The 26,576-nt window shown below is 39.8% G+C and overlaps 2 protein-coding genes across 5 annotated transcripts in view; one reads left to right on the top strand and one right to left on the bottom strand.

Annotated features, from left to right (window-relative positions):
- Window positions 1-23,248, top strand: part of rps6ka3b (ribosomal protein S6 kinase, polypeptide 3b) — a 36,492-nt gene extending 13,244 nt beyond the window's left edge. For 2 of the 3 annotated variants that reach the window (XM_063912823.1, XM_063912822.1), the window contains 20 exons: window positions 10,270-10,386; window positions 11,372-11,453; window positions 12,491-12,571; window positions 12,702-12,781; window positions 12,910-13,016; window positions 13,137-13,174; window positions 13,680-13,822; window positions 14,104-14,174; window positions 14,682-14,770; window positions 15,119-15,183; window positions 15,513-15,615; window positions 15,707-15,816; window positions 16,055-16,177; window positions 16,268-16,357; window positions 18,969-19,127; window positions 19,431-19,592; window positions 19,768-19,844; window positions 20,204-20,321; window positions 20,413-20,553; window positions 20,759-23,248. In XM_063912823.1, the coding sequence (XP_063768893.1) occupies window positions 10,270-10,386; window positions 11,372-11,453; window positions 12,491-12,571; window positions 12,702-12,781; window positions 12,910-13,016; window positions 13,137-13,174; window positions 13,680-13,822; window positions 14,104-14,174; window positions 14,682-14,770; window positions 15,119-15,183; window positions 15,513-15,615; window positions 15,707-15,816; window positions 16,055-16,177; window positions 16,268-16,357; window positions 18,969-19,127; window positions 19,431-19,592; window positions 19,768-19,844; window positions 20,204-20,321; window positions 20,413-20,553; window positions 20,759-20,881 (2,079 nt within the window). In that variant the 3' untranslated portion in view covers window positions 20,882-23,248. Of the gene's footprint in view, window positions 1-6,047; window positions 6,258-10,269; window positions 10,387-11,371; window positions 11,454-12,490; window positions 12,572-12,701; window positions 12,782-12,909; window positions 13,017-13,136; window positions 13,175-13,679; window positions 13,823-14,103; window positions 14,175-14,681; window positions 14,771-15,118; window positions 15,184-15,512; window positions 15,616-15,706; window positions 15,817-16,054; window positions 16,178-16,267; window positions 16,358-18,968; window positions 19,128-19,430; window positions 19,593-19,767; window positions 19,845-20,203; window positions 20,322-20,412; window positions 20,554-20,758 lie in introns of those variants that run through there. The other variant, XM_063912821.1, reaches the window with a different exon arrangement.
- A 356-nt stretch (window positions 23,249-23,604) lies between these two features.
- Window positions 23,605-26,558, bottom strand: si:dkey-226l10.6 (zinc finger protein 263). Of its 2 annotated transcripts, none has more exons than XM_063912825.1 (2): window positions 26,065-26,558; window positions 23,605-25,324 (listed from the first exon to the last, which is right to left on the bottom strand). In XM_063912825.1, exon 2 carries the CDS (start codon window positions 25,147-25,149, stop codon window positions 24,208-24,210), a length of 942 nt encoding a protein of 313 aa, XP_063768895.1. In that variant the 5' UTR covers window positions 25,150-25,324; window positions 26,065-26,558; the 3' UTR covers window positions 23,605-24,207. The 2 variants fall into 2 exon arrangements, with proteins under 2 accessions (XP_063768895.1, XP_063768894.1); XM_063912824.1 differs by having other exon boundaries at window positions 25,944-26,556.
- Between the last annotated feature and the right edge of the window lie 18 nt (window positions 26,559-26,576).

Below are 26,576 nucleotides of genomic sequence, written 5' to 3'. Positions count from 1 at the left end.
CCTACAGGCTGCCTACTCATAGATTAATATTTGGAACTATTATAATACAGTGCGTCACACATTCAAACCAACCCAAAAACTAAAGTTAATGATTCAAAGTCTGTTTTGGGCTTTTTTTCTATGCTTCCTCACAGTGGGGGGCGGGGGGCTTCATGAACAGATGTGGGCCTTCCTGTGCAGATGTTGTTGCCAGGGAAACAATGACAGGACATGTTTTAATCGCCATGCTGAACAGCTGGAGGGCCTTCCTGTGTGTGTGTGCGTGCGTGTGTGTGTGTGTGTGTGTGCTTGTGTGTGTGCTTGCGCTGTAATAAGTCCGTCATTTAATCAGTTTGTGACGGAGTTCAGACGGGAGAGGAGCAAAGATGAAGACCCTATTATTTCACGTATTGAACAGGCCCTTTCAGGTACAGTTTACACACCCGCACACACACACACACACACACACACACACACACACACACACACACACACACACACACACACACACACACACACACACACACACACACACACACACACAGAGTTAGAACAGATTGTTGTTTGCTGGCGGTCTGTGTTTGTTTCATTGGCTTTGGCTCACCCACGTTTTTGGCTTTCTCATAGTCCCGTCTTTTTATCATATTTTTTTGGTGTGTGTGTGTGTGTGTGTGTCTGTATGTGAGCAGACATTGCTTTGACAGCAAGTAAAAAATGTTTGACAATAATGTAAAGTAATCCTCTGTAACGCTTTAAAAGCTCACTATTTCTTGCCGTATGTTAACATAAGCATGGCATGTTGTCAGTGGTACTGTGCATGATTAGGGTCAAACAAAACCCATGTTATCCACTTCAAAATGTAAAGTATTTTTTCCTCACCTGAAGCTGTAGTAAGCATCTTAAGATAAGTTTAAGTACGGAAGCGTGGTTCTCAACCTTTTGTGTGTCAATCACCCCTTAATGTATACACAATTGCTTAGATTCCAATTTTAACCGATTAGCTTCATTCAGCCATGAACGATCAGTGGAAAGCACTTATGGAGTTACCGTTAATGAGTCCAAGCTCTACTGTCAAGTGTGTTTTTATAGATCACAACTTTTCCAATATAATGTATACAACTGAGACCCCAGAATAGTTGTGAATCTGATGAAGGCCGAATAAACTCTGCAGAAATCATATTCACAAGCTGAAAAATGAGGGATACAAAGAGTAAGTGATCATGTAGTGTGTGTGTGTGTGTGTGTGTGTGTGTGTGTGTGTGTGTGTGTGTGTGTGTGTGTGTGTGTGTGTGTGTGTGTGTGTGTGTGTGTGTGTGTGTGTGTGTGTGTGTGTGTGTGTGTGTGTGTGTGTGATGTAATTAAGAGGGTCCCTCGCCCTGAACAGAGAGATTTGATTGGCAGCAGATGAAGCGCTTTGATTCCTTCTAATGAGGGAGTGAGACAGTGGCTCTTCTGTCCAACAGATCTGTGTGTGTGTGTCTGTGTGTCTGTTGGTGTATGTACAGATTACCATGGTAACACATTTTTCTGACTCAGAGATGTCCCCCTTTCTCTCTGGACCCATCTTACTCATCTTTTGTCATTGTGTCTCTCTTCCTGTTTGTTGCTCGATCCCAACATCACTCCATTATTTGCAAATACTAAAAACATTTAACACCAAAATGAATTGAGCAACTTAATACATGATCTAAAAAGTTGGTTGTTATTGTTATGATGAAAAACCTAGCAATTAAATAGTTGATCATTGTTTTCTTTACTAAGTATACCTTTTTTTAATCAAACTATGCCGAATGTGTTCTCAGTTTAACCTGTATTATCAAATCATGTACTTCTAAATCTATACTTATGTTTCTATATTAACATTTAGACTTGGCAGACATTTTCTAATACATTTTAGCTGAAAATCCTGACGTTCTCTATTTAATCTCAATCTTCTCTCCTGTGCGCTTCTTTGTGGATCAATTTACAGCATAATGTAGAAAAAGGACACACTCACACTCAGTGTGTGCGCTGTGATTGAGGATCTTGTCCTGCCAGCTCTTGAATAAATGATGATGTCCTCCTCATCTATACTTAATGCTCTCTTTCTCCTTTTCTGTATTTTAAACTTCTGCCTCTGCTCTAAATCATATCCTCATCGTCTCTTCTACATCTTCATTTACACTCCCTTATGTCTTTCAGATTAAATGCTTCTCTATTTCTTTCATTTTGGATACAGATTTCGAACCTTACATCTTAAAAATTAAATTAAATCTATGTTTTCAGATTAAAACAGTTCACTAATGTATATATATATATATATACTCACCTATTTGAAGAATTTTATTAAAAAGTCTGTAGTTTGAATGTAATTTATCTTCAGATTCAGAGCAATGCACTACATTTCCCAGAATCCACCTGTGAGACAGCCCCACTTCTACCTTTTTGTTGATGCTCTTTAAATCTCTGTAGATGGAGCTCTTTTCCTCTGTTCAAGCGGAGTGGTGTGTGTGTGTGTGTGTGTGTGTGTGTGTGTGTGTGTGTGTGTGTGTGTGTGTGTGTGTGTGTGTGTGTGTGTGTGTGTGTGTGTGTGTGTGTGTGTGTGTGTGTGTGTGTGTGTGTGTGTGTGTGTGTGTGTGTGTGTGTGTGTGTGTGTGTGTGTCATACATTTGAATATTAACCTAACATTTTGTGTGAGGGGAGTTTTATCAGATGATTTTAAGTAGTTTTTATCAAAGTGTGGGTAACTCTGATCTCTGACGGGTGACGTGTATCTTGGTGTGTGTGTGTGTGTGTGTGTGTGTGTGTGTGTGTGTGGGTGTGGGGTGTGGTGTGTACCTTTGTGTTTGTGTGTGTGTTTTATGTTATTTGAACCTCCAGCAAGGCCAGCAGAAATGGAAATGCACGTTATTTCTATAACCTGACGAATCCATAGTGTGTGTGTGTGCGTGCGTGCGTGTGTGTACGTGTGTGTGGTGACCATCCGGCCTGTTAATTTGATTGCATAACAGGCTTAGGGGGGGTGCAGATTGTTTGGAATGGCATCCCGCTCGCTCAATCCCTGATAGCTGCTGCCATGGAGAGGCTCTATACACACACACAAACACACGCACGCATATTTACATTGACATTTGTGGCATCAGTTGATGCTCTTCTACCTACAGAGAGCAACACTGAGAGCAACATAACAGAAATGAAAACAACTGAATTTTCAAGCAACCAACACTTATACTATGTCACACTCAACACACACACACACACACAAACACACACATGGATAGGTACACACACAAAGAACAGTGGGGTTGGTATTATTACCAAAGTCCCACTTGCATCTATTTTTATTAGCAGAGTTAATAGGGGATATGCAAGTGATGCTGGAAATGTTTCTCTCATTTCCTGTCCCGATCTCACACTCTCACACACACGCACACACGCACGCACGCACACACACACACACAAACACACACACACACTTTCTCTATCACACATGCGCACGCACCCACACACACACACACACACTGACACCTGTGATAAGTTCAGTCACCGCCAAGATGTTCTTCCTTTTCAAGTCAAACGTATTCCCTACATTTACATGATACGGTAGAACTTGACTAACTTCAATATATACCTTCGCAATACTTTTTGTGTGTTCATCAAGCATATGACATTTACATTACAGTTACTCCTTTTGTATCGCACACTTGTCTAGCATTAATATGTATTAAATATGTCATATTTGATCCCTATATTCTAAGTTCTGCACTATTTATCTACGTTAATTGAGAAGAAGCATCAACTTGGATTGGATGATTTTATTTTTTCTGGGGCCAAAGATCAAAGTGTCCTTACATATTTGGTCATAATTTACAAAAATATACTGCACATTTATCTCATGTGGTTATTACTAAAATATTGAATGAGAAATATTGACTTATTATGATGTTTTGCAGACAAATATTAGTATATATTCGGATAGTTAGACAACCTTTGAAAACCTTTTTTTTCCATATTCAGGAAACTGAATGATGAGTCACCACACAGTGAAGGAATAGTTAAATCAAATTTGTGCATTAGTGTGTGTGTGTGTGTGTGTGTGTGTGTGTGTGTGTGTGTGTGTGTGTGTGTGTGTGTGTGTGTGTGTGTGTGTGTGTGTGTTTGTGTTTGTGTGTGTGTGTGTGTGTGTGAACCAGTTCCCGCAGGGAAGGCGACAACAGGTGGAGGTAATCTAAGAAATGTCACGCATCCTGTTGACAGTGCACTGGCATTGTGTACATTGTGTTTCTGTCTCTGCATGAGAGTGTGTGTGTGTGTGTTTGGAGGGGTTGTGTGTGACAGGTGGAGGATTGTGTCTACTGGTTGTGTGTTATGAGGTTCTTGATATGCGTCATTGTCGCCTGTTAGTCGATCTAATGTACATATGATTGTACCATTGCGAGCCTCTTATACGTGCCCTTGTATGCGCTGGCATTACAGGAGTAGGAAGTAGAATTATCCCTCTTTAATTTGTGCACATTTCTGGGAAAACCTTTTCTTTTTATGTTGCTTTTATATTTTTCACTTATGCCTTTTTATCTAGCTATACAGATAGACCTAAACAGTCAGGGTTTTATTTAAATGAAATGATCATTAATTAAATATCACAATAAACAATATGTTCTTATATTAATGGATTTGGGAAATTGCAAATATTCATATTTATTATATATTTTTTAGTGCAATCATCAAGTTCAGCCTCTAGACAAAACTCTTCAAATATGTAAATATGTTCATTATTAAATGAACTTCAAAGTGTGATATATCTGTTCTACAATTATAACACAATTTCAATTTCCGACACAAAGGTAAAGGTAGGTCAGCATGTACTGTAGAAAATAGGTAGTGTTAGGTAAATGTTAGTAATAAAGTTAAGCAGTTTACATGACATTCAAACAGGGAACCGTATCCTTAGTGACATACAAACGTGTGTGTGTGTGTGTGTGTGTGTGTGTGTGTGTGTGTGTGTGTGTGTGTGTGTGTGTGTGTCAGTGAGGGGGAGTTGAGGGGATTCACGTTACCTCTGCCCTCATCCCCTCTAACACTGACGTGTCCTTAGATATTGACCATTTAACAGTCAACAGTAATGTGAGTACTGACAAAATCTGAGTATTCAGTTCCTTTAATGAAAGGAGAGACACTTTACACCAAAAGTACTTTATTACAGGTAAAAGTCCTGCATCCAAAAATGGTAAATAATTAAGAATTACAGAAGTATTGTCACTAAAAGATGCGGTAAGGAGAAGGTTAAATGTAGTACGAGTAAGCACAAGTCAAGTAATTACAGTAATACAGTTTCATTACATTGACTTAAAATACATATTGACTTTTACTTATAAAACAAACTTACAAGCCTTGTTCATTTTAAAGTTCTGTATTTGAGTTTCCTAAAAGATTAAAGTACATGTTTTAAATTGACATGAATAAACTAGTGCTGTTGAGATAAGTTGATTTAAAAAATAAAGAAACAACTCAATAATTTCCATAAGAGTCTGACTGAACTATTCCATTGTGAGGATTTGCTCCTTTTTATATTAGTTTACAAATCGTTTGTATGTTTGTTGTTGCTTAGGTTTTGACTGCAGTTATGACACTCTTTTTTGTTTTGCATTTTAAGAAACTCTTTTCTACAGTTTTGAGGAAACAGAGCATACAATAATGAATACAAAAATACTCATTTGTTTAATTAAAAGATAATCAAAACTACTCTAATCTGCGGGCAAAAAACAAACTGAATTCCTCTTTATCGTGATTAATAACAGCTTCACACTTTCAGATGACTGACGCGTCTCAGATCCATTGATGTTTTGGACAGAGGGAGTGTGAATGTGTCAAAATAGACGTGCTATTCAGTGATTGGTCGAAGGGTTATGTGAGCGGGGATCTCTGGGACACCTGATGGAAACACTTGGTGGAGGGTTACAGCTGCAGTGGAGTGGGGGCAGAGAAGGGGGGATCCCACTTCCCTTCTGAATTTGGATCTTCCCCTCCTCCCCTCCTGTGGGTATCCCCTCACACTGTCTGTCTGCAGTATAAGCCTCAGTGTTGCTGCTTCAGTTCTCTCAGTGATGACGGCCACATCGGCCAAGTGTGTGTGTGCCGCCACGGGCTTCCTCCGGGCCCTGAGGAGCCGGCTGAAGGCGCTGCGACGCCTCCTGCTGCAGCGCCCGGCTCAGAGCTTTGATGGAGGTCGCTGGGAGCAAAACGGGAAGAATAGGGGAAAAGTTTTAGGCTGTAATGGACCGGAAAACTATAATTACGCTGTAAGTATAGCAATGAAAAGTCAGAAGTCAGAGACAGAGTCAATAAATCTGTATTTTCTTGAAGAAAAGTCAGAAAAGGCTGTTCTTAGCTTTCCAAATATGGTATTTGTGTGAAAGTAAAGGCAACGTTTATTCCAAAAGTTTTGATAATCCCTTAATCCTATTTCTCATTATGCTGTTTTCATCCTCTCAGATATCTTTATTAATGTAACAATGTTTGAAATGAGTTTTTTCAGATATAAATATGCTTTTCTGATTCAGAAAAGACAGAAAAATAGAGTTTTAGACTCTGAAATCATCAAGTACCTTTTGAGGTTTGGGCCCGTTATGCTGAGCCGTGGCTAAAACACTTCTTGGTTTTTGCTGTTTGGATCCTTTAAGTTTAGATAAATGTGAGTCACGTTCAGACTGTGCTCTATAGTGATGAGTTTAGATCAGTAAGCAGGAAAATGGATCTCCACCCTCTTGCTGAGGAACTGCTGTTGTTGGATGTGTTTATGTCTGTGAGAACAGCTGACACCAGATGGCACAGACAGAAACCTGCCCTTTTTATCCTGATTTTCAAACACTTTGATTCTCAAAAACATTTTGCAATATGCTGACTGCATAGGGAGTACAGCCAGCATTTTCCAAAGTGTCACCACGTGATTGTATTTGTGATATAGATACTCTACTCACACATATTTTAAATGGTTTGTGTGTGTGGGTTTGTATGTGTGTCACAGGGGGAGATGGGGGGGATTCACATTTCCTTATCCTCTCTAACGCTGACGTGTCCTAAGATATTAAACTATACTGTACTAGAAATAAATCTTAGTGGTGGAAGAGACATTCAGATCCCTTAAATAAAGGAAAAAACACAATATATAAAAGTACTTCTACAAATGAAAGTCATGTGACTTAAGTAAAGGAAAGACTTTTCCTACATTGACATTCCAGGTTCTGCTTTGGCACATTCATATTGATGTGAAACGATATTTCATGCAGCCCGTATTCAAAGTATTTGTCTCTAAAAGTCCTTCATAAGGAGATCTCCGTTCAGTCAGACGGGTTGATTTCCCGTCTGACCAGCAGCAGTTAACAACGTGTGCAGAGTTTATGTTAATTTAATAAAAAACAACAGATTTAATAATAGGGAGGTCTGCTGCTGTGTGCAGGGTGTGTAACAGCATCACACTGATTCTCTTCCTCAGGAGGACTCTTAATTAGACGTGATGCTGGCCAGATGATGGGAAGCTGGGTTACTGCGGTTCACTGCAGACCTGTTAACCTCACTGTTTACAGCGGCTCATGTTGGTCATTTTAATAAATCAGCAGTAATTATATCACTGAAGGAAAACTGCCAACCATTTTATGATTTCAAGAGAAGCAAATTAGAAAAAGGTTACTAAAATAATCACATTTTCTTGGTTTGATCGATTCATTTATTGTAGCACTTAATCTGGTTTTAACTTCAAATGAGTTTTAGCCAAAAGCCTTAATGGAATAAAGTTTGAAATAGACTATAGACAACATGCTTACTGTACTTATAGGCAGTATAGTTATTTCTCTTACGCTTAAAACTAAAGAAGTATCATAGTTTTAAAAATTGTCCATTTTTCCTGCATTTCTCTGTTTTATATCAGTGTAACATTTTATATTTTTGCCACTTTTTAGCTTTAAAATAGATCAGAAGCTTAGATATTACATATTATTTTAATTCAATATCTCCGAGGTTTCGCCTGTTTATCTATTTACTGTCATTAAAAAATATATATTCACATTTTGAATGGAGCATTTAAAAAAGAGAAAATAATGAATCCTCTTCTACATCAAATAAATAAAACTTCTCCTGCGCTTCAAAATACATTTCAATAATCAGCGGAAAAGTTGATTTGGAAGCTCCACAGTTAAGATGGAAATTAATGCTAACAGGGATTACAGGTTAGAAAGACAGGTAAAGTGTGTGTGGGCACCTGCAGGTGTGTGTATGCACCTGTTATTTTGTGTGCATGTGTTTTTGTGTATGTGTTCATAGCACAGGTGCAGCGTTTGCAGTTTTAATCCTTGTGATTAAGAGGTGCTACATGAGCATCCTGTCTCTTCGGCTCTAAATCTCCATCTGTGCCCTGACTCACACATGTACACACACACACACACACACACACACACACACACACACACACACACACACACACACACACACACACACACACACACACACACACACACACACACACACACTCTGAACAATAATCTGAATCTTTTCAGTCCATTTACAAAGTATTTTCTCGTAATGCATGTTTTTCTGTTTTGCATCGAGTTGCATTCAGTGTCTTTTACCAATCAGAGAAATCTCATTGACATGCAGCGTTGTGATGTTTCATGCTAAGCGATGATGACATGCAGTGTGATCTCATGTTTGTGTGCATGGAAGGCTGTTATATTATATGCCTGACATTAAAAAATATGAAAATGTTCTCTACGGACTCAAAGCTTTCATGTAATTGAAATATTTTGTAACACAGCTTCACAAGAGGCTTGCTTCAACAAAAAAGTATCAATTTTTAAAATTTAAATCTAGAACAATCTTATATAGGTCCATTTCAACAAAACAACAGATTTACTCTGACATTTTATGCCATTATTCCAAAGTTGGCAGTTATGAAGACTAAACTATGACAAGACTAAAGCTTAAGTTCTCTTACATTTTCCTGCTACCTTATTTTGGTTTGTAGTTTGGATCTTAGTTTGTGTCAACGTTGCACATTTTCAAAAAGACCTGTAAATATATATTTTGTAGTGATGTATTGGTACTTTTACTCAAAGTATCTGAATACTTGCACATGTGGCTGTATCCCCCCCTCCCTACTCCAGTCATGTTCTTTAGAGGACGAGAAGGAGAGAATTGGTGCAAACCACAGAGGAGAGGTGAGAACGGTTCAAATAAAGATAGAAAAAGTGAGAAAGTGGGAGGGAACGAGGGAGGGAGGGAAAGATGTCTCTGAGGGAGAGAGAAAGTGGGAGAGAGAGGGAGAAGTGCTCCATCCTGTAGCCTTGCAGTCGCTGCAAGGGAGCATGTTAGCGCCACAGAGCCTCAGCCGCAGCCGGGACTACAGGATCCACAATGCACTGGGGCACCAGGCAGCCAGCAGGTCACCCTCCTGGGACCTACAGGTATGGAGGGAGGAGGGAGAAGAGTAGAAGTGTGGAGAAAAAAGGTGGACTGAAAGAGAGAATAGGATGGATTTGGGAGTGCAGGGCAGAGAGGACGATGGGAAATGTAGTCTTGATGTGTTTACTTGCTAGGTTTATTATCAATACCCAGATGGCAAGGAGCGAGGAGGCTATAGAAAGAGTTTGATGGAGGGATTGTGTCAGTGAGTACATTCACACAGTATGGTATTATTAGTCACTCCGCTACAGTGGGGAGCAGGTATCGGGGGTGGCTCCATGACAACTGTGCATGTGTGTGTGTCCCGTTTAGATAATGTGTGTGTGTCTAATTTCCCACTGAGCAGATGACGAACATTCAGGAACCCTGCTCAACCTGTTGTATGATTCACTGATATGAGAAAAACAGATTTTTACACTGATAACGTTGCTGCTCCAGAGGATGTTGTAGTTTACTTCTGTGTTTGCTTCATTTCCCAGAATGCATTTTTGTTTAAGTGCCCAGAGGTCATGCCTTAACTTGCTTCATCCAGCTGTTGTTGTTTTTAGGTGTAGGTTAGAGTAACTGTTTGAGAAATCAATGTTTTTTTGTCCTACCACAAGTTTGCATTAACAATCCCTTAAAAAAGTACCAGAAATAGTTTCCACAGAATAATAATACAACTTATATATGAACATTTCACATGTGGCATTTCTATTTGAACTAAACTGTCAAATAAATGAAGTGAAGTAAAAACTAAATGACTTTCCTATCAAGTGTAATAGAGTAGTAGTATAGAAGAAATACTTTCCCGATAAAAAATATGGAGTGTGTGAACTTGAGGCTGTGTTGCTAATCTTAACGCTGTGTGTGTTACAGGACGACGTGCCAATCAAGGAGATTAGCATCACTAATCATGTGAAAGAGGGATCAGAGAAAGGCGACCCGCGGCAGTTCGAGCTGCGCAAAGTCCTCGGGCAGGGATCCTTCGGCAAGGTGAGTGTTTGTTTATATATGAGTCAGTGTGTGTGTGTGTGTGTGTGTGTGTGTGTGTGTGTGTGTGTGTGTGTGTGTGTGAGCCTTAAAGAAAAAGTTTGGGTGTTTTTAAGATGGGGAATTTATCAATAGTTTGAAGAAAGAGACAGAAGTGCCAGCAATTTGAATGTTTTGGAAGGAAAGTGACAAAGACATGCCATGGGATTTTCAAAATAAAGGCATATCTTAAATTGATCTGTGTGAGCCTAGCATTTATGGATTGGAGGATTGATAGATTGAATTCAGACCTGTTTTGCATCTGCTTGGGTGCTAAACCTCATTTTTGTTGTCTCAGTTCTCTGTGCTTTGACAACATAGTTATATCTAATCTGATTTGGTTAATACTAGTGTGTTGTTACGCCCCTGATAATCATCCAAACTAACTTAACAATGAAGCAGCCATAGAGCAGCAACACCTGTTTTCTGTGAGGTTAAATCCACAGCTTTTATCAATGGAGTCTAGTGGCTTTGAAGAGAGCATAGAAAACGACCGCTCCTCTTTTTAAGCTGCATTTACTGTACTGATTATGTACAAGTGCCTCGTTCAAGTACACTTCAACACAATCCGAATTATCCCTTTTAAGTGTACGTGTGTGTGTGACTTTGTGTGTGAACGTGGGTTTAATTTCCACTCAAAATCCCTGTTATGTTCCCTTGTGCTGGTGTTTTTTGGAGCCTGTCGCCATGGATACAGCGGTCTGAGGGCCCTTCACACTCACTTTCATTGTCTTTATGAATGAACAATTAGCTTGTGTGTTTGTTTATGTTCATGCTAATCTACATAAGTATGACCTAGAAAACGAAGGCGAACCCAAACAAACACACATATGCACTGATGCACACCACTGAGCAGTTAAGGGTATATCGCGCTGCTCACACACACCTATATCACATAGATAAACACATGGTTGGATTTATTTCAGATGGATTTTGTGTGTGTGTTTAGGTGTTTCTGGTGAGGAAGGTCACGGGGCCAGATGCTGGTCAGCTGTACGCCATGAAAGTCCTGAAGAAAGCTACACTGAAAGGTACGAAACACTTTTTGAAATGAAGATACTTTAGGTAAGGATAAGTCTGTATCCTTCTTTAGGGATGCAACACACCTTTTCCAGTCCGTTCAAGTGATACGTTTGAATCGTCATGATCTAAAGTAGTTTTTAACGTATTAATAATTGCATTGATTGCATAGATATGGGACATCTAAGCAACTTGGGGATTGCTCATTATGTGTTTATGTTATAAATAACTTAATTTCAAACAAATGCATAGGCCGAAATGCAAGGGATTCACCCTGAACCCAAGCTGCTGCAAAATAAGAGAAACAAGTGTACGTTTAAAAGAAGTCAAAATAAATAAATGAATGAATGATTCAGTAAAAAACTTGGTGAATATAAAAAGAAATAAATAAAACAATAAATAAGAAAACAATGCGGAGAAAAAAAGTCAACAAGTAAATAAAGAAAAAGAAATTGATTAATAATAAATAAATAAAACATGGAAATATAAAAAGGAAAGAATAGAGCACATTTAAAAAAGTTGAAATAAGTGTTTTTCTAAAGATAATAGAAATAAAACAACATTTTAAAATACTTTCTAATTTATGTTTTGAATAGAAGTCACTTATTTTATTCCTATTTCTCCAAACCATTTAAAGATCAAGGTAGGCTGAAGGTCTTTTGCTCTCAAATAGAGCTTTTGTGGATGAAGTCAGCCTACTTTTCTGCTAGTAAATCTTTCCCAAGTGGATTTAGTGAGTTTGCTTTGCTCAGCCATCATCGCCCAAAGTGGAATTTCGCACCTTAACATGAGACGCACATACAAAGATGTGCAGGGAGGGAGGAAGAGGAGAGATAACTTCCTAAAGTCATACACCATCTGCTGGTGGAAGAAATACCACATGCTCCTTCAGTGTGTGTTTATTTCCTTCTCTTTTTTCCTTCTTTTTTTCCTTGTGATTCATCCTCTGCCATCTGAGATCCAAAAATAGAAAACCAAATAAGGGAGAATGTTTTATTTTGGCTTTTTCGCTAAGTGCTCTCTCTTGATTTACGTGTTTTCCACTCAGTGCGTGACCGGGTCAGGACCAAGATGGAAAGAGACATCCTGGTGGAAGTCAACCACCCCTTTATCGTCAAACTGCACTACGGTGAGGCAGCCAATCACGGACCAGCACCTCGCTGGCCAATTCAAACTCAATATTCCTCTTTTAGCAGTGGAAATTTCAGCGTGCAGGAAACTTCTCAGATCTTATCTCCTTATTTCCTCCCCTCCCTCAGCGTTTCAGACAGAGGGGAAGCTGTACCTGATCCTGGACTTCCTGCGAGGAGGAGATCTGTTCACTCGTCTCTCCAAGGAGGTAACTCCTCTTCTACAGGGATTTTAAAACCTTAAGGAGTGTGTTTTTGTTGCATTAAAGTCAGTCAAAGACCATCAAATGAAACCATCATATAAAAAATAACCTGTAGTGAATCCTGTGTGTTGCAGGTGATGTTCACGGAGGAAGACGTGAAGTTTTACCTGGCGGAGCTCGCTCTCGCCCTTGATCACCTTCACAGCCTCGGCATCATCTACAGAGACCTGAAACCAGAAAAAGAGGCCACACACACACTCACACACACCACACACACACACACACTCACACACACACACATTACAAATGTTTGCAGACATTTCCTGGAGAATAAATATTAAAAGCATTTCTGTTATTTCAGCATCCTGCTTGATGAAGAGGGACACATCAAGCTGACTGGTGCGTAATATTACACCTACACTGTGTGTGTGTGTGTGTGTGTGTGTGTGTGTGTGTGTGTGTGTGTGTGTGTGTGTGTGTGTGTGTGTGTGTGTGTGTGTGTGTGTGTGTGTGTGTGTGTGTGTGTGTGTGTGTGTGTGTGTGTGTGTGTGTGTGTGTGTGTGTGTGTGTGTGCTTTCTGCATGAGTGTGTAAGCCATCACTTGGTTCCTTAATCATTTCCGCTGTACTTGTTTTAGAATGCTTATAAAATGTCAGTATAATATCTGTACAGCTAATTATTTGAGCGCTAAAAATGTAATTTATAAAGTAAATAAATCTGTCAGATAAATGTAGTGCCCTAGAAGCAGAAATGAGCATGGGAATAACAACACTCATCACAGACAAGCACCTCACATGTGTTACGATGTTTGCTCTGACTGCTACACTCCGCTGCTGATAACTGTTTTATGATTTTATTATTTCTGTGTGTGTGTGTGTGTGTGTGTGTGTGTGTGTGTGTATAGACTTTGGCCTGAGTAAGGAGTCAATAGATCACGAGAACAAGGCGTACTCCTTTTGTGGGACGGTGGAGTACATGGCCCCCGAGGTGGTGAACCGGCGAGGACACACACACAGCGCCGACTGGTGGTCGTACGGCGTGCTCATGGTGAGATATCCGAGTTACCTCCTTATATTTCCAACCTGATTTCATTTTAGTTAAAAGCTTATGATTAAAATGTTGTTCCATATGTATTCTCACCTAAGATCTTCCTCTTTGTCAGTGATTTGGTTTATTTTGCACAAAGAGAACAACATTAATGACATCTTAAGTAAAGACGTCAAAATAGGGTTCTTCTCCACATAACTCAAAGCATTTCTATGTATTATTTATCCGTATATTACCGAAGGCTTGGTGTCCTTGAAAATATTATTTGTTCCTCCTCTCAGTTCGAGATGCTGACTGGAACACTGCCCTTTCAAGGAAAAGACCGGAAAGAGACGATGACCATGATCCTCAAGTAAGACGCTTTATATCGTTGCTACGCTCGTATCAAATTACCATTTAATGGCTTTTGTTACAGATTACTGTCCATCCTGCAGGGTTATTATAGAGGAGATAAAGTGCTTCACTCAGGCGGAAGAGGAGGAGAGGACTCAGGCGTGCTTGCCATTTATAACGGCTAAGGAACAGACAGTGATTGAGAATCTTTCAAAGAGAAATATATAAAAACAAATCAGAGGAAATATTAACCATTCCACTTCCCCTGTCGTCTATTTATCAGTATCTGTGTGGAGGAAACAGCTGAGCATGCTCTCTGCAGAATGCTGACCTCGTTTCCTGTGTAGCGTTTTGTCTTTCAGATACTTTCAGTCTGGATATACAATATGTGCATTTGATATCATTCTGCAGCTATTCTTGATTTTACTTGAATATAAACTCTCTCTCTCTCTCTCTCTCTCTCTCTCTCTCTCTCTCTCTCTCTCTCTCTCTCTCTCTCTCTCTCTCTCTGTCTTTTTTCTCACAGAGCCAAGTTGGGAATGCCTCAGTTTTTGAGTTCAGAAGCTCAGAGTCTCCTCAGGAACCTTTTCAAACGCAACCCTGGGAACAGATTAGGTACAGCTTTTTTACTTCAGTTTGCACTTTCAGAACAACTTTAGAAAAACTATGAAGAATGCATGCATGCTCAGAGATGCTCGCCAGTGCCTGGAGATGTTCAAGTATTAAAAATGACCTGCACATTAATCCACATTCATTAATATAGAGGGGTATATAAATCAATATACAATTTTGAGTTGCATCACAATCCATTTGCTTTCTGAAATAATCAATAAACTGACCCCAGATATAAAGTCAAATTAGTACGACCTAATATTCTTCAATTGAATCCAACACAGAATAATTGTTGAGAAACATTCAAAGATTTATTTGATAAAACACTGGACTAACTGATTTATTTTGTAGGAGCTGGACCAGACGGAGTTGAGGAGATAAAGAGACATCACTTCTTCAGCACCATCGACTGGAACGTCAGTGCCTCCTTTAACTAGACTTTATTAGTTTCATCATGTTTGTGGACGTGTTTGATGTTATAACAGGCTTGCCTATTTCATATGTTATGATATGACGTGATATGATAATACTTTATTGTTGAATCAAGTCTGAAATTAAACATTTTAAGAAAAAAAATCAAGATAGGATAAAGAAAATATCCGCCACGTTGGGATGAATAGAGGGTTTCTGATTCTGAAGTGATTTGCTCATCAGTTTTTGTTTATTATTCAAGAAGAGAGACTTTCTTTGCAGCCAGAGGCTCAGAAACATTTCATTACTTAATATTTCTGTCTGTTTTCTGCAGAAACTCTTCCGCAGAGAGATCCCTCCGCCCTTCAAACCGGCTTCAGGTCGACCTGACGACACTTTCTATTTCGATCCAGAGTTCACAGCTAAAACACCCCGAGGTACGCACTTTGAGAGGTGACTTCATCCTGAATGAATTGTGATTTATCCGAGCGGTGAGGTTCAGCAGCTGTCTCTGTTTCTGTGTCTCAGACTCTCCGGGTGTTCCTCCCAGCGCCAACGCCCATCAACTGTTCAGAGGATTCAGTTTTGTGGCAATAACAGAAGAGGACACACAACCACTACCCAGCAATATTGTACAGGTACACACACACTTTCATATTGTAAGGGGAGAAAAATAATCAGACTTATAGACTGAAACCGAGTCTTGAACAACATATAAAGATAAGAATTAAAAGCAATAATGTGCAATAAAAAGATCAGATAACGCAGAGATATTTATGTAAACAGAAGAAGTAAAATGTCATATAAAATAAAACCTCAATGAATAATTATAATTATTAATGTTTGCTTTGACATTTGTGTCTTTGCATGTAACAGCTGCACAGAAGCACATCTCAGTTTTCAGACGCCTACGAGATAAAAGAGGACATCGGTGTGGGCTCGTACTCCATCTGCAAACGCGCCGTGCACAAAGGCACCGGCATGGAGTACGCAGTGAAGGTATAAAACACACAAACATCCCAAGCAGAAATAATATGCCCACATTTAACTTTTCCTTTACTTTGAACTCTGTTTTTGTTCTGTTCTCAGATCATTAATAAGGCAAAAAGAGACCCGACCGAGGAGGTGGAGATCCTGCTGAGATACGGACAACATCCCAACATCATCACACTCAAAGATGTGAGTGGAATAAAAAGCGTTATAAAATATTATCTGGGATTAAAGGAAATAGTGAGGAATAGGTCTTTGATCAATATACAGGTACAGTGGGGCAAAAAAGTATTTAGTCAGCCACCAATTGTGCAAGTTCTCCCATTTAAAAAGATGAGAGAGGCCTGTAATTTTCATCATAGGTACACTTCAACTATGAGAGACAGAATGAGAAAAGAAAATCCAGGAAATCACATTGTAGGATTTTTAATGAATTAATTGGTAAATTCCTCGGTAAAATAAGTATTTGGTCACCTACAAACAAGCAAGATTTCTGGCTCTCACAGACCTGTAACTTCTTCTTTAAGAGGCTCCTCTGTCCTCCACTCGTTACCTGTATTAATGGCACCTTTTTGAACTCGTTATCAGTATAAAAGACACCTGTCCACAACCTCAAACAGTCATACTCCAAACTCCACTATGGCCAAGACCAAAGAGCTGTCAAAGGAGACCAGAGACAAAATTGTAGACCTGCACCAGGCTGGGAAAACTGAATCTGCAATAGGTAAGCAGCTTGGTGTGAAGAAATCAACTGTGGGAGCAATTATTAGAAAATGGAAGACATACAAGACCACTGCTAATCTCCCTCGATCTGGGGCTCCACGCAAGATCTCACCCCGTGGGGTCAAAATGATCACAAGAACGGTGAGCAAAAATCCCAGAACCACACGGGGGGACCTAGTGAATGACCTGCAGAGAGCTGGGACCAAAGTAACGGAGGCTACCATCAGTAACACACTACGCCGCCAGGGACTTACATCCTGCAGTTCCAGACGTGTCCCCCTGCTTAAGCCAGTACATGTCCAGGCCCGTCTGAAGTTTGCTAGAGGGCATTTGGATGATCCAGAAGAGGGTTGGGAGAATGTCATATGGTCAGATGAAACCAAAATGGAACTTTTTGGTAAAAACTCAACTCGTCGTGTTTGGAGGAGAAAGAATGCAGAGTTGCATCCAAAGAACACCATACCTACTGTGAAGCATGGGGGTGGAAACATCATGCTTTGGGGCTGTTTTTCTGCAAAGGGACCAGGACGACTGATCCGTGTAAAGGAAAGAATGAATGGGACCATGTATCGTGAGATTTTGAGTGAAAACCTCCTTCCATCAGCAAGGGCACTGAAGATGAAGCGTGGCTGGGTCTTTCAGCATGACAATGATCCCAAACACACCGCCAGGGCAACGAAGGAGTGGCTTCGTAAGAAGCATTTCAAGGTCCTGGAGTGGCCTAGCCAGTCTCCAGATCTCAACCCCATTGAAAATCTTTGGAGGGAGTTGAAAGTCCGTGTTGCCCAGCGACAGCCCCAAAACATCACTGCTTTAGAGGAGATCTGCATGGAGGAATGGGCCAAAATACCAGCAACAGTGTGTGAAAACCTTGTGAAGACTTACAGAAAACCTTTGACCTCTGTCATTGCCAACAAAGGGTATATAACAAAGTATTGAGATGAACTTTTGTTATTGACCAAATACTTATTTTCCACAATCATTTGAAAATTAATTCATTAAAAATCCTACAATGTGATTTTCTGGATTTTTTTTTCTCATTCTGTCTCTCATAGTTGAGGTATACCTATGATAAAAATTACAGGCCTCTCTCATCTTTTTTAATGGGAGAACTTGCACAATTGGTGGCTGACTAAATACTTTTTTGCCCCACTGTATATTATGGGCCAACGCCATAGAATAAACTCAAAGCCCTTTTTCCAAACCCCCCCTTGGCCATCTACAGGATTTAATATTTCTGTAATTGTAGGTGTTAAACTGCATGTTTATCCAGAGTGACTCAGTCGGGCTGAATCTACATTTTTGTGTGGACAAAAGAAACTAAATTCCCTGTTTTCATGACTCACTCGTATTTATTAGAGTTAAAAATATCGTCTTGCTGCTGGGTGGAAACTTCCTTAAATCGCTTCTAGTAACTGAAGCTGATTATACCTACATTGATGCTTTTTGTAAGAACATAATCAAAGGATGGTGGGTGTTCCAGATAGGATTCATCTCAATGCTTTAATTAAAATTCATGTTGGGTAAATTAACTATAGTGTTCTAATTCTGGTATCTATCATTAAAGATAACTGATGATGATGATGATGAAGATGGGTGATTTAATAAAGTTAGTAAAAGTATCTTAAGCCTAACAAAAGGAAGTATATTAAAGCAGTATATTACATTTACTGAAAAGAAAACAAAGAAAATCAGCAATAATAAAATTTGGGAAGATTAATACTGATTTTTTTACTCAAGAAAGGATTATTTAACTAGCTGCTAATGAAGGTCTGCTGATTGATTAATGGACTCTAATAATATTTTTATTCTGAAATATAAAAAAGAGTAAAAGGTGTTGTTCAGGTAAAGAAAACAAAGGTACCGGGTCTACCACGTAGTCTGAATTAATCAGTATCAGGTCAGACATCTCTGTTTTTATTTTAATTAGATAATGCTGCATGTTTTATGTTCTATTAAAGGAACTCATATCCTGAATAAGAAGGTGTGATTGGTTTAGAAATCTCTCAGAATAGAATCATTTTCAATGAATAATGCAGTGACTAAAAGGTTTTTATGTGTTGTTTCCGTGTGGAAGGTGTATGACGACGGCCGCTCGGTGTTTCTGGTGACGGAGCTGATGAAAGGAGGCGAGCTGCTCGATAAAATCCTGCGGCAGAAGTTTTTCTCCGAGAGAGAAGCCAGCGCCGTCCTGTACACCATCACCAAGACGCTCGAGTACCTGCATGTGCAGGGGGTACGTTTTTGTCTTTAAGAGAAAAATAGGTTTTATAATGTCTCACTTTCCTGCCCTCAATGGTAGATCTACATCTGATTTAGATGCAGCATGTTAAACCAAAAGAGCTCTTCTGTCTTTCGGGTCACAAAGAACTGATGTGTTTGTGTGACATATTTCAGTATTTTCAAGGTGGATTTTAAGCCATGGGAGAAAACAGTGACAAATGACATTTTAGTGTTGTTGAAGAGATGATAAGATAAGATAAAAAAGTGCTGTCCTGTAAGTACACACCTCATGTGACTTCTCCTGCTGTGTGTGCAGGTGGTGCACAGAGACCTGAAGCCCAGTAACATCCTGTACGTGGACGAGAGCGGGAACGCCGAGTCCATCAGGATCTGCGACTTCGGATTCGCCAAACAGCTGCGAGCGGAGAACGGTCTTCTGATGACGCCGTGCTACACTGCCAACTTCGTCGCTCCTGAGGTACCAAGTCTATGAATCCATCACCAGGACGACAACGACGATTTATTGTTATGCAACTAAACAAAAGCCAACCAAAATGAATACAGCTGTCCTGTATTAACCTGTGCATAGATGTGGGGCGGTGAATCTGTTGGTATATTTCTGAAACTGATTTTTCTCTGGTGTTTTCTGGCAGGTATTGAAGAAGCAGGGTTACGATGCAGCCTGTGACATCTGGAGTCTGGGAGTTCTGCTCTACACTATGCTAACAGGGTAAGCTTTTTATTTCATTAACAGGAAAGAAATATTTATTATATTAGAAATAAATAAATCGTGCTTCATTATTGCCAACTTACACCTGATGTTTCACAATTTCCAATAAAGCCCTCATCTTGAATAAGGTTAGAAAAACGTAATGAAAACTCTAATGAATACATTATGATTATTGAACAGAGATTTGAATTAAAGTAAGAACTGTATTTATGTATTTTTAGCTTGTATTTGTAGTTATTTCATGAGTTATCTTAGCATTTCTTTGGGTCCTTATATGAGATTAATGTTTTTGTTTGACAAATAAACATTCTAAACTTAACACAGAAGTAAACATATGTATATATCAATATGTTTTAAAGGTTTACGCCCTTTGCTAACGGTCCTGAGGACACGCCGGAGGAGATTTTGGCTCGTATCGGCAGCGGGAAGTTTTCCCTCACTGGAGGATACTGGAACTCTGTCTCTGCCGAGGCTAAGGTATGGACTCTAAAATATCTTAAAACAAAGACACAAAAAAAACTTTGACTGAACTGACTCTGTGTTTCATGTGTGACCTCTGACCCTTTAGGACCTGGTGTCTAAGATGCTGCACGTGGACCCTCACCGGCGGCTGACAGCGGGTCAGGTGCTGCGACACCCCTGGGTGACTCACCGGGACCAGCTGCCCAAATACACCCTTAACCGACAGGACGCACCACACCTGGTCAAGGTATTTCAAATAAAGAAGAGCGGGGGTTTGAGAAGAATTTGTGTCTGAAATTATGAAAAGGTTCCCATGGTGTATATAGTTACGCATTTTAAATATACCAAGAATCTGACAGGAGAGTTGAAACACTACTAGCCATTTTTATTTATTATTTAATTATTATGGCACCAAATAATCTGAAATAATGCATTCTGTGTACTTCCTGCAGGGTGCGATGGCGGCGACGTACTCGGCGCTGAACAGGAACGTCCCCCCGGTGTTGGAGCCAGTGGGCTGTTCCACCCTGGCCCAGAGGAGGGGGATGAAGAAGATCACCTCCACCGCTCTGTGACCTTTGACCTCCAACCCCTTTCAACTCTGACCTCCACCGGACCTTCATCCTCCTCCTCCTCCTGCTCCTCTTCCTCCCTCTGGTCCGGGGGACAGACTACTGATGGACCCAGGAGCCGCTAACGCCAAATAGAAACAGAGACCACCGCCCCTCGCTGCCGACCCTGCCCGCTGTCCTGCACCTTAACGGACTCTTGTGATTGGCCGGTTATGTCTCAGCTCGAGAAATAATCCGTTCATGTTTTTGCTTCGGACAATCAGCGCAGACCCGGAGAGGGAGCCCGCGCGAGGAGAATAAAAGTACTGTATTTATTTACTTCAAACGGGAACATAGGAAGATCTAATGTATGCATCTAAAGAGCTAGGATGGTCATTATACTGTTGTTAGGGTTCTGCGTAGCTGCAGAGCCTGTATTTAAACCTCAAGAAGCCTCTGACATCACGGCGACTACGGAGAAGGACATGAACAAGATGTTGCTTTCAAGATTTACCTGCAGAAATGGAAATATTAAAACATAGGAAAAGGGATACTCGCTGAGACTGGTACATTTGCAAGATAAATAAATCAGGAATGTGCAAGATGAAGAAATGTAATATATTTGAAATATTCAGATTTACTCCAAGACTCCTGAAATATTATCCGACAATAAGAGCTAATTTGCAAAACAAAATCTAATATATGCAAGGAAAAAATCAAAAGCTGTCTGAGAAAAATAACCCCAAATATTCAAATAATAATAATAAAGTGGGAAATTGACAAGAAATAACTTCAAATATTGTAAGAAAAAGACTGAAGTATTTAAATTTACCAAAAAAACACACAATGCAGAAGAAAATCTGAAAAAATGATAAGAGATTTAAGTCAAACCTGTTTATGGAAATGTAAATGAAATAAAATAACGCGAGAAAAGCTTCTTGCTTCCAAAAACATGTTAGACACTCCCCCCCGGAGTGTCCTTCCTCTGTACGAGCCGACCGATGGAGAGCTGAACTGTAAATATAAATACGTACGAGCAACTCAGGTTTCTACGAATCAAGAAAATGCATTTTTTTTATATGTCCAGGAGGAGAGAGGTGTACGTAGAATAAAATAAGATAAGCACACAGATGTATGAGGCATTTGTGAAACATGCAGAAAAGTTTCACTCCGAAAACCTGACGCATTTTGTCTTTCCGTTACAGATTTATTTTAGCTTTAGACGTCTGGATTTTGGAGTGAAACTCTTCCTGAGGCATCTTTTCTTCATGTAACCGGGATGTTTCTGTCGGTTTTAAACTCAAAGTGTAGCAGAAAAAACTATCCGCAGCTGGTGCATTTTAAAACATTTGTATTCCAGCTCAAACGCTAACTTGGAGGTTCATCAGTGAATACATTAAAGGGTTAGTTCACCCATACGTTTCCTTCTTAATAGACCGCTGATTCATCAATTCAAGTTATTATTATGCCCCTGGAACACTTGAAACTACATTCCCCACAATGCAATGGGGGGAAAAGCTTTTATTTGATTGATATTTTGCTAATTTCCCTATCATTTCGACAGAGTTTCCCAGGTATAACAACATAATGCAGTACAAACTCTGTTCCAAATCAATTCAATATGTATTATATGAATCTTTATTTCCACACGTATTGAGTTATTTCATGCCCGGTGACACATTTCACAGCTGACACTAGAAATATATTTATTTCAATACAGTTTCCCTACAACTGAAACCAAATGCATTCTTCTTTTTGGGAAACTTTGCAGAAATGATATGAACTCCTCAACCGGTAAATGGTGAACTGGCCCTTTATTTACAACACAAATTAGAATGAGAATCTCTTACTATTTTTAAATATAATCTGGAAATGATGTGAGACCTGTGTGTGATATAAAGGTGCGCCTGTGTGTTTCTCTGCTGCAAAAAACAAACAGATTGAAGACAATCAGCGAGCACGAAACAAAGCCCCCCCTGCATCCGTCAGAAATACTGTATCTTTCTGTGAATGATCTAAAACACTTCTTCCTCCCCGTGCTCATCTGAATGTCCGTCAACGTAAAAAGGGATCTATAGATTTTTTTGTTGTTTTATATATAATATGAAATATATAAATGTTGTTTGCCTCGTCTTTCGTTGTACAGCTCTGGGATAAAGGAATGTAAAAGGATTTGTTTTCTGTAATTATGAACTGGGGAATAGCTTTCTTCTCCTTCTCCTTCTTCTCCTTCTTCTCCTTCTTCTCCTTCTTCTTCTCCTTCTTCTCCTCCTCCTCCTCCTCCTTCTGTCAGTGTTCAGCCTGCTGCTTCTCCAGCTCTCTGTTTTTGTACCTGCAGCGAGAGTTGGACTTTCTATTAAAAACAATAAAAAGGATAATCAGCTGATCACGCACGCTGACTCTCTTTGAGCATGTTATAGTTTTTAAAAGATAAAGTTCATACAAATTACAAAGACCACTTTCCTCCAAGTGGTATGAATAATGTTTTAATCACCACATAATTAATACAAGGTTGTGTTTCATACAGGCTATTTTAGATAGAGATCTTCTGGCAACATGAGCTGAAGCGGTTCTATGCAAGAGGACACTGGAAACGTATGTCAGTGTGATATTACAGATTTTTCTAAAGCGAATTCGATGCCTTCAAACTAAGCATTTCATGGTTTAACCCTCTGTGCTAAAAAAAACCCAAATTAGATTTTGATCTTTCATGAATTGTAGAAGCCTTTTGTAAGAAAGACACAATCTGGATCATAGCATTTTTTTATTTTCAGTCCCATTTATTACAAATTAGACAAGTTTCACTTCCTGTTAATTCAGCGTACAAATAGTGTTTTACTTTCTCCTCCTGTCGTTGGAAAGACTGATGATTAATACAGTATTTACACACGTGCATCAACTCAAATACAGCATTAACACCGGCTTCTTATACAACCTGGGTCTTAAAACATAAACATTAGAGAATTAATCTGAACCATATTAATTGGCAACTACTTTGATAAGTCATTTCATGTTTGTTTTTTCAACAATCTGGATTCAGCTTCTTAAAATTGAGGATTTGGCTGTTTAATATCATAACATATCATATAAGAGTTAGTCAAACAACACATTCAAATATGTCACAAGAAAACTTTGAGGCATTCTTTTCACTATTTTTCAGCAAATTTATCTGATGGGATATTAATCTTCTCATCTGACCTCCGGCAATAAAAAGAATAAGCATAGATTCTAAAATGCCAAGCAATAAAAAACAGATCCCTGTTATCCAAACTGCTTTTCCTCCATGTGTCAATAAAGATGCTAAAAGTTTCGCAGATTTTTCGCTACTGAGGGAAATAAAACAAATGGTGTCAGAAATCAGAGTCGTCTGTGGTGGAATTATCGTCGTTGGCGGAGACTCCAAGTTCCTGCAGGCTGCTTTCAGGCTCCAGCAGGCTGCTTTGAGGATGCAGCAGTTTGTTTTGAGACTCCAGCAGCTTGTTCTGCCTGATGTTGTCATTCCTGGTGTGGACACTCAGACCCCTCTCCGTCATCTCGTAGATCTGACAGCGGGCGCAGTAGTACGGCGACACTCCAACGTGCCTGAACTGATCAGCCAGGTAGGACGTGAGCGACGTGAAGCTTTTGTTGCAGATGTCGCAGCGCGGTATGATGCCCGGGTGCTCCTGCTCAAGGTGTCTCCTCAGACCAAACTTCGACCCTTTGTACCCTGCCTTGCCCTCCTGTGCCTTACACAGCAAGCAGGTGAACACGGCTTCCTGATTGGCGTGGCGTTTCGTGTGTGAATCCAGTTCCATCTGCGTGCGGACCGACTGCTTGCAGGTGATGCAGAAAAACGTCTTTTTACCCTTGAGCATGTGCACATGTTTCAAATGCACGGCCAGACCGGCGGCTCTCTTGAACAAGCGTCCAGGTGGCGGGCAGAGCGTGCACACCAGCTGCTCTTTATCTGAGTTCATCCTCATAATGTCCCTGTAGTCCTCCCCGAGCTCCAGCAAACACTTATTACTCACCACCTCCTCCTCCTCCTCCTCCTCCTCCTCCTCCTCCTCTTTGAGCTCCTTCTTCCTCTTCGACCGCGACCTCTGAGGTCTGAAGGGTTTGGACATCACACTGTCTCTTGCAGCAGGATGTGTAACTATCGGCCCTTTGGTGGGGAGCGGTCGATCCACAGACATTGTGAACTGGTAGCTCTCTCCCTCCTCTTCGGGGTTTGAGTACTCAATGACGTAGACGCCGTCATCCTCATCCTCTCCAACAGCCTCCTCCTCCGCGGGAATGGAGTACTCCATCTCGTAGCACAGCCGCTAAGTCTTTATCCTCCGCGATGTGCGTGTCGTCGATTCTCACCACCGTTATTTGATCCAAGCTGCTGGCACAGTCCCAGTTTGCGTTTGCTGTCCCCACAGAGGACGAAGTGGCCTTTCCTGCAAGCCCACTCGCAACCGTAGTGTGTTCAGAAGACATCTAAACACAGAAAAACAAATAGTTGATATGTTTTCAGGCAACAGATTAACTCACATCCAACTGAATAAATATGCATGTATGTTTTTTATAGTATTGAAACATATGCAATTGTTCTTTTCATATAAAAGTATGTTGATCAACAGGAAAATAATGAGCAACTATTTGGTGTAAATTAATAACATTTGAATCCCTTTTTACAAAGAGGTGAAGTCACTGGTAACCGCATCTTAAATGTGAATGAATATGTTCTGGTTTTATTCTGAGTATCTCTGGGTTTGGGGAAGAACTATTTAAAAGAGGTCTGTCTATAATAATAATATGCCACAACACTGTAGGATATCGTCGTTCTTCTCAGCGGTAGATAAACAATAGAAAACAGAAAACACCTACAAAACCATCATAAAGGAACAAAAGTAAACAAGTTAAATTGTTGTATGTCTTGTGTGCATACATCTTCAATTGTTAGGTAACAAATGTAAAAGAGAAAAAAGTATTAACTCTGGACAGAGAACTGGAGGAAAAGTCCAAGTTGCAAGAGAAATTCTGAGGTACCTTCACAGAGTACAGAGAAAAAGAAGCATCAACAATTATTTTATCTATGAAGTACATTTTAACTCACCATAATCCTGTTGAAGTCAGCCATTACAGACAAACCTCGTTGTGGTGAAAACAAAACTGCAGCTAGCTTAGCAACACGCTAGCTAACGTGACTACAAGTTAACAGTCAAATTAAAACTGACCTTTTTTAACTTTGCGTCACTTTGCTATTTTGATGCAAAAACACACAGGTGACATGCACTTCTCAATGTATAAAACATGAGATAATCGAGTTGTATATGTTGCAGGAGGGTTAAAAGGTCCCGATCAGCAGCTCTGCTCCTGCAAAATGTTAAATTTGTTTCTTGGGAAATAAACACAGCAACAGCTCAGGGCAGCGAGTTCCTCCCCCTGCTGGCGCGGAGGGATACATCGTTGCAATGAACTGTAATTATTAAATGCAGGGGTATCTGATTCTCATTTAATAAACATGTTTAAAGTAATTATCATTCACTGGTGGAGGAAGTATTCAGCGTTATTACCATACTGTATAAATACTCTGTTGAAATTAAAAGATCCGCATTTAACAAGTCAATATTACTTTAAATAAAGCCCATTATGATGTCAAGACAATGTGATAAACTATACTCAGACAAAGTGTCAGGATATCTGTTTCATTATTTGATGGTGAATTGTGTGTAGTCGGATAAGAACC

Source organism: Eleginops maclovinus, chromosome 21, assembly GCF_036324505.1.
Source record: "Eleginops maclovinus isolate JMC-PN-2008 ecotype Puerto Natales chromosome 21, JC_Emac_rtc_rv5, whole genome shotgun sequence".
NCBI lineage: Eukaryota > Metazoa > Chordata > Actinopteri > Perciformes > Eleginopidae > Eleginops > Eleginops maclovinus.
The sequence above is the reverse complement of the archived record's forward strand: the minus strand, read 5'-3'. Positions and strand labels throughout refer to the sequence as shown.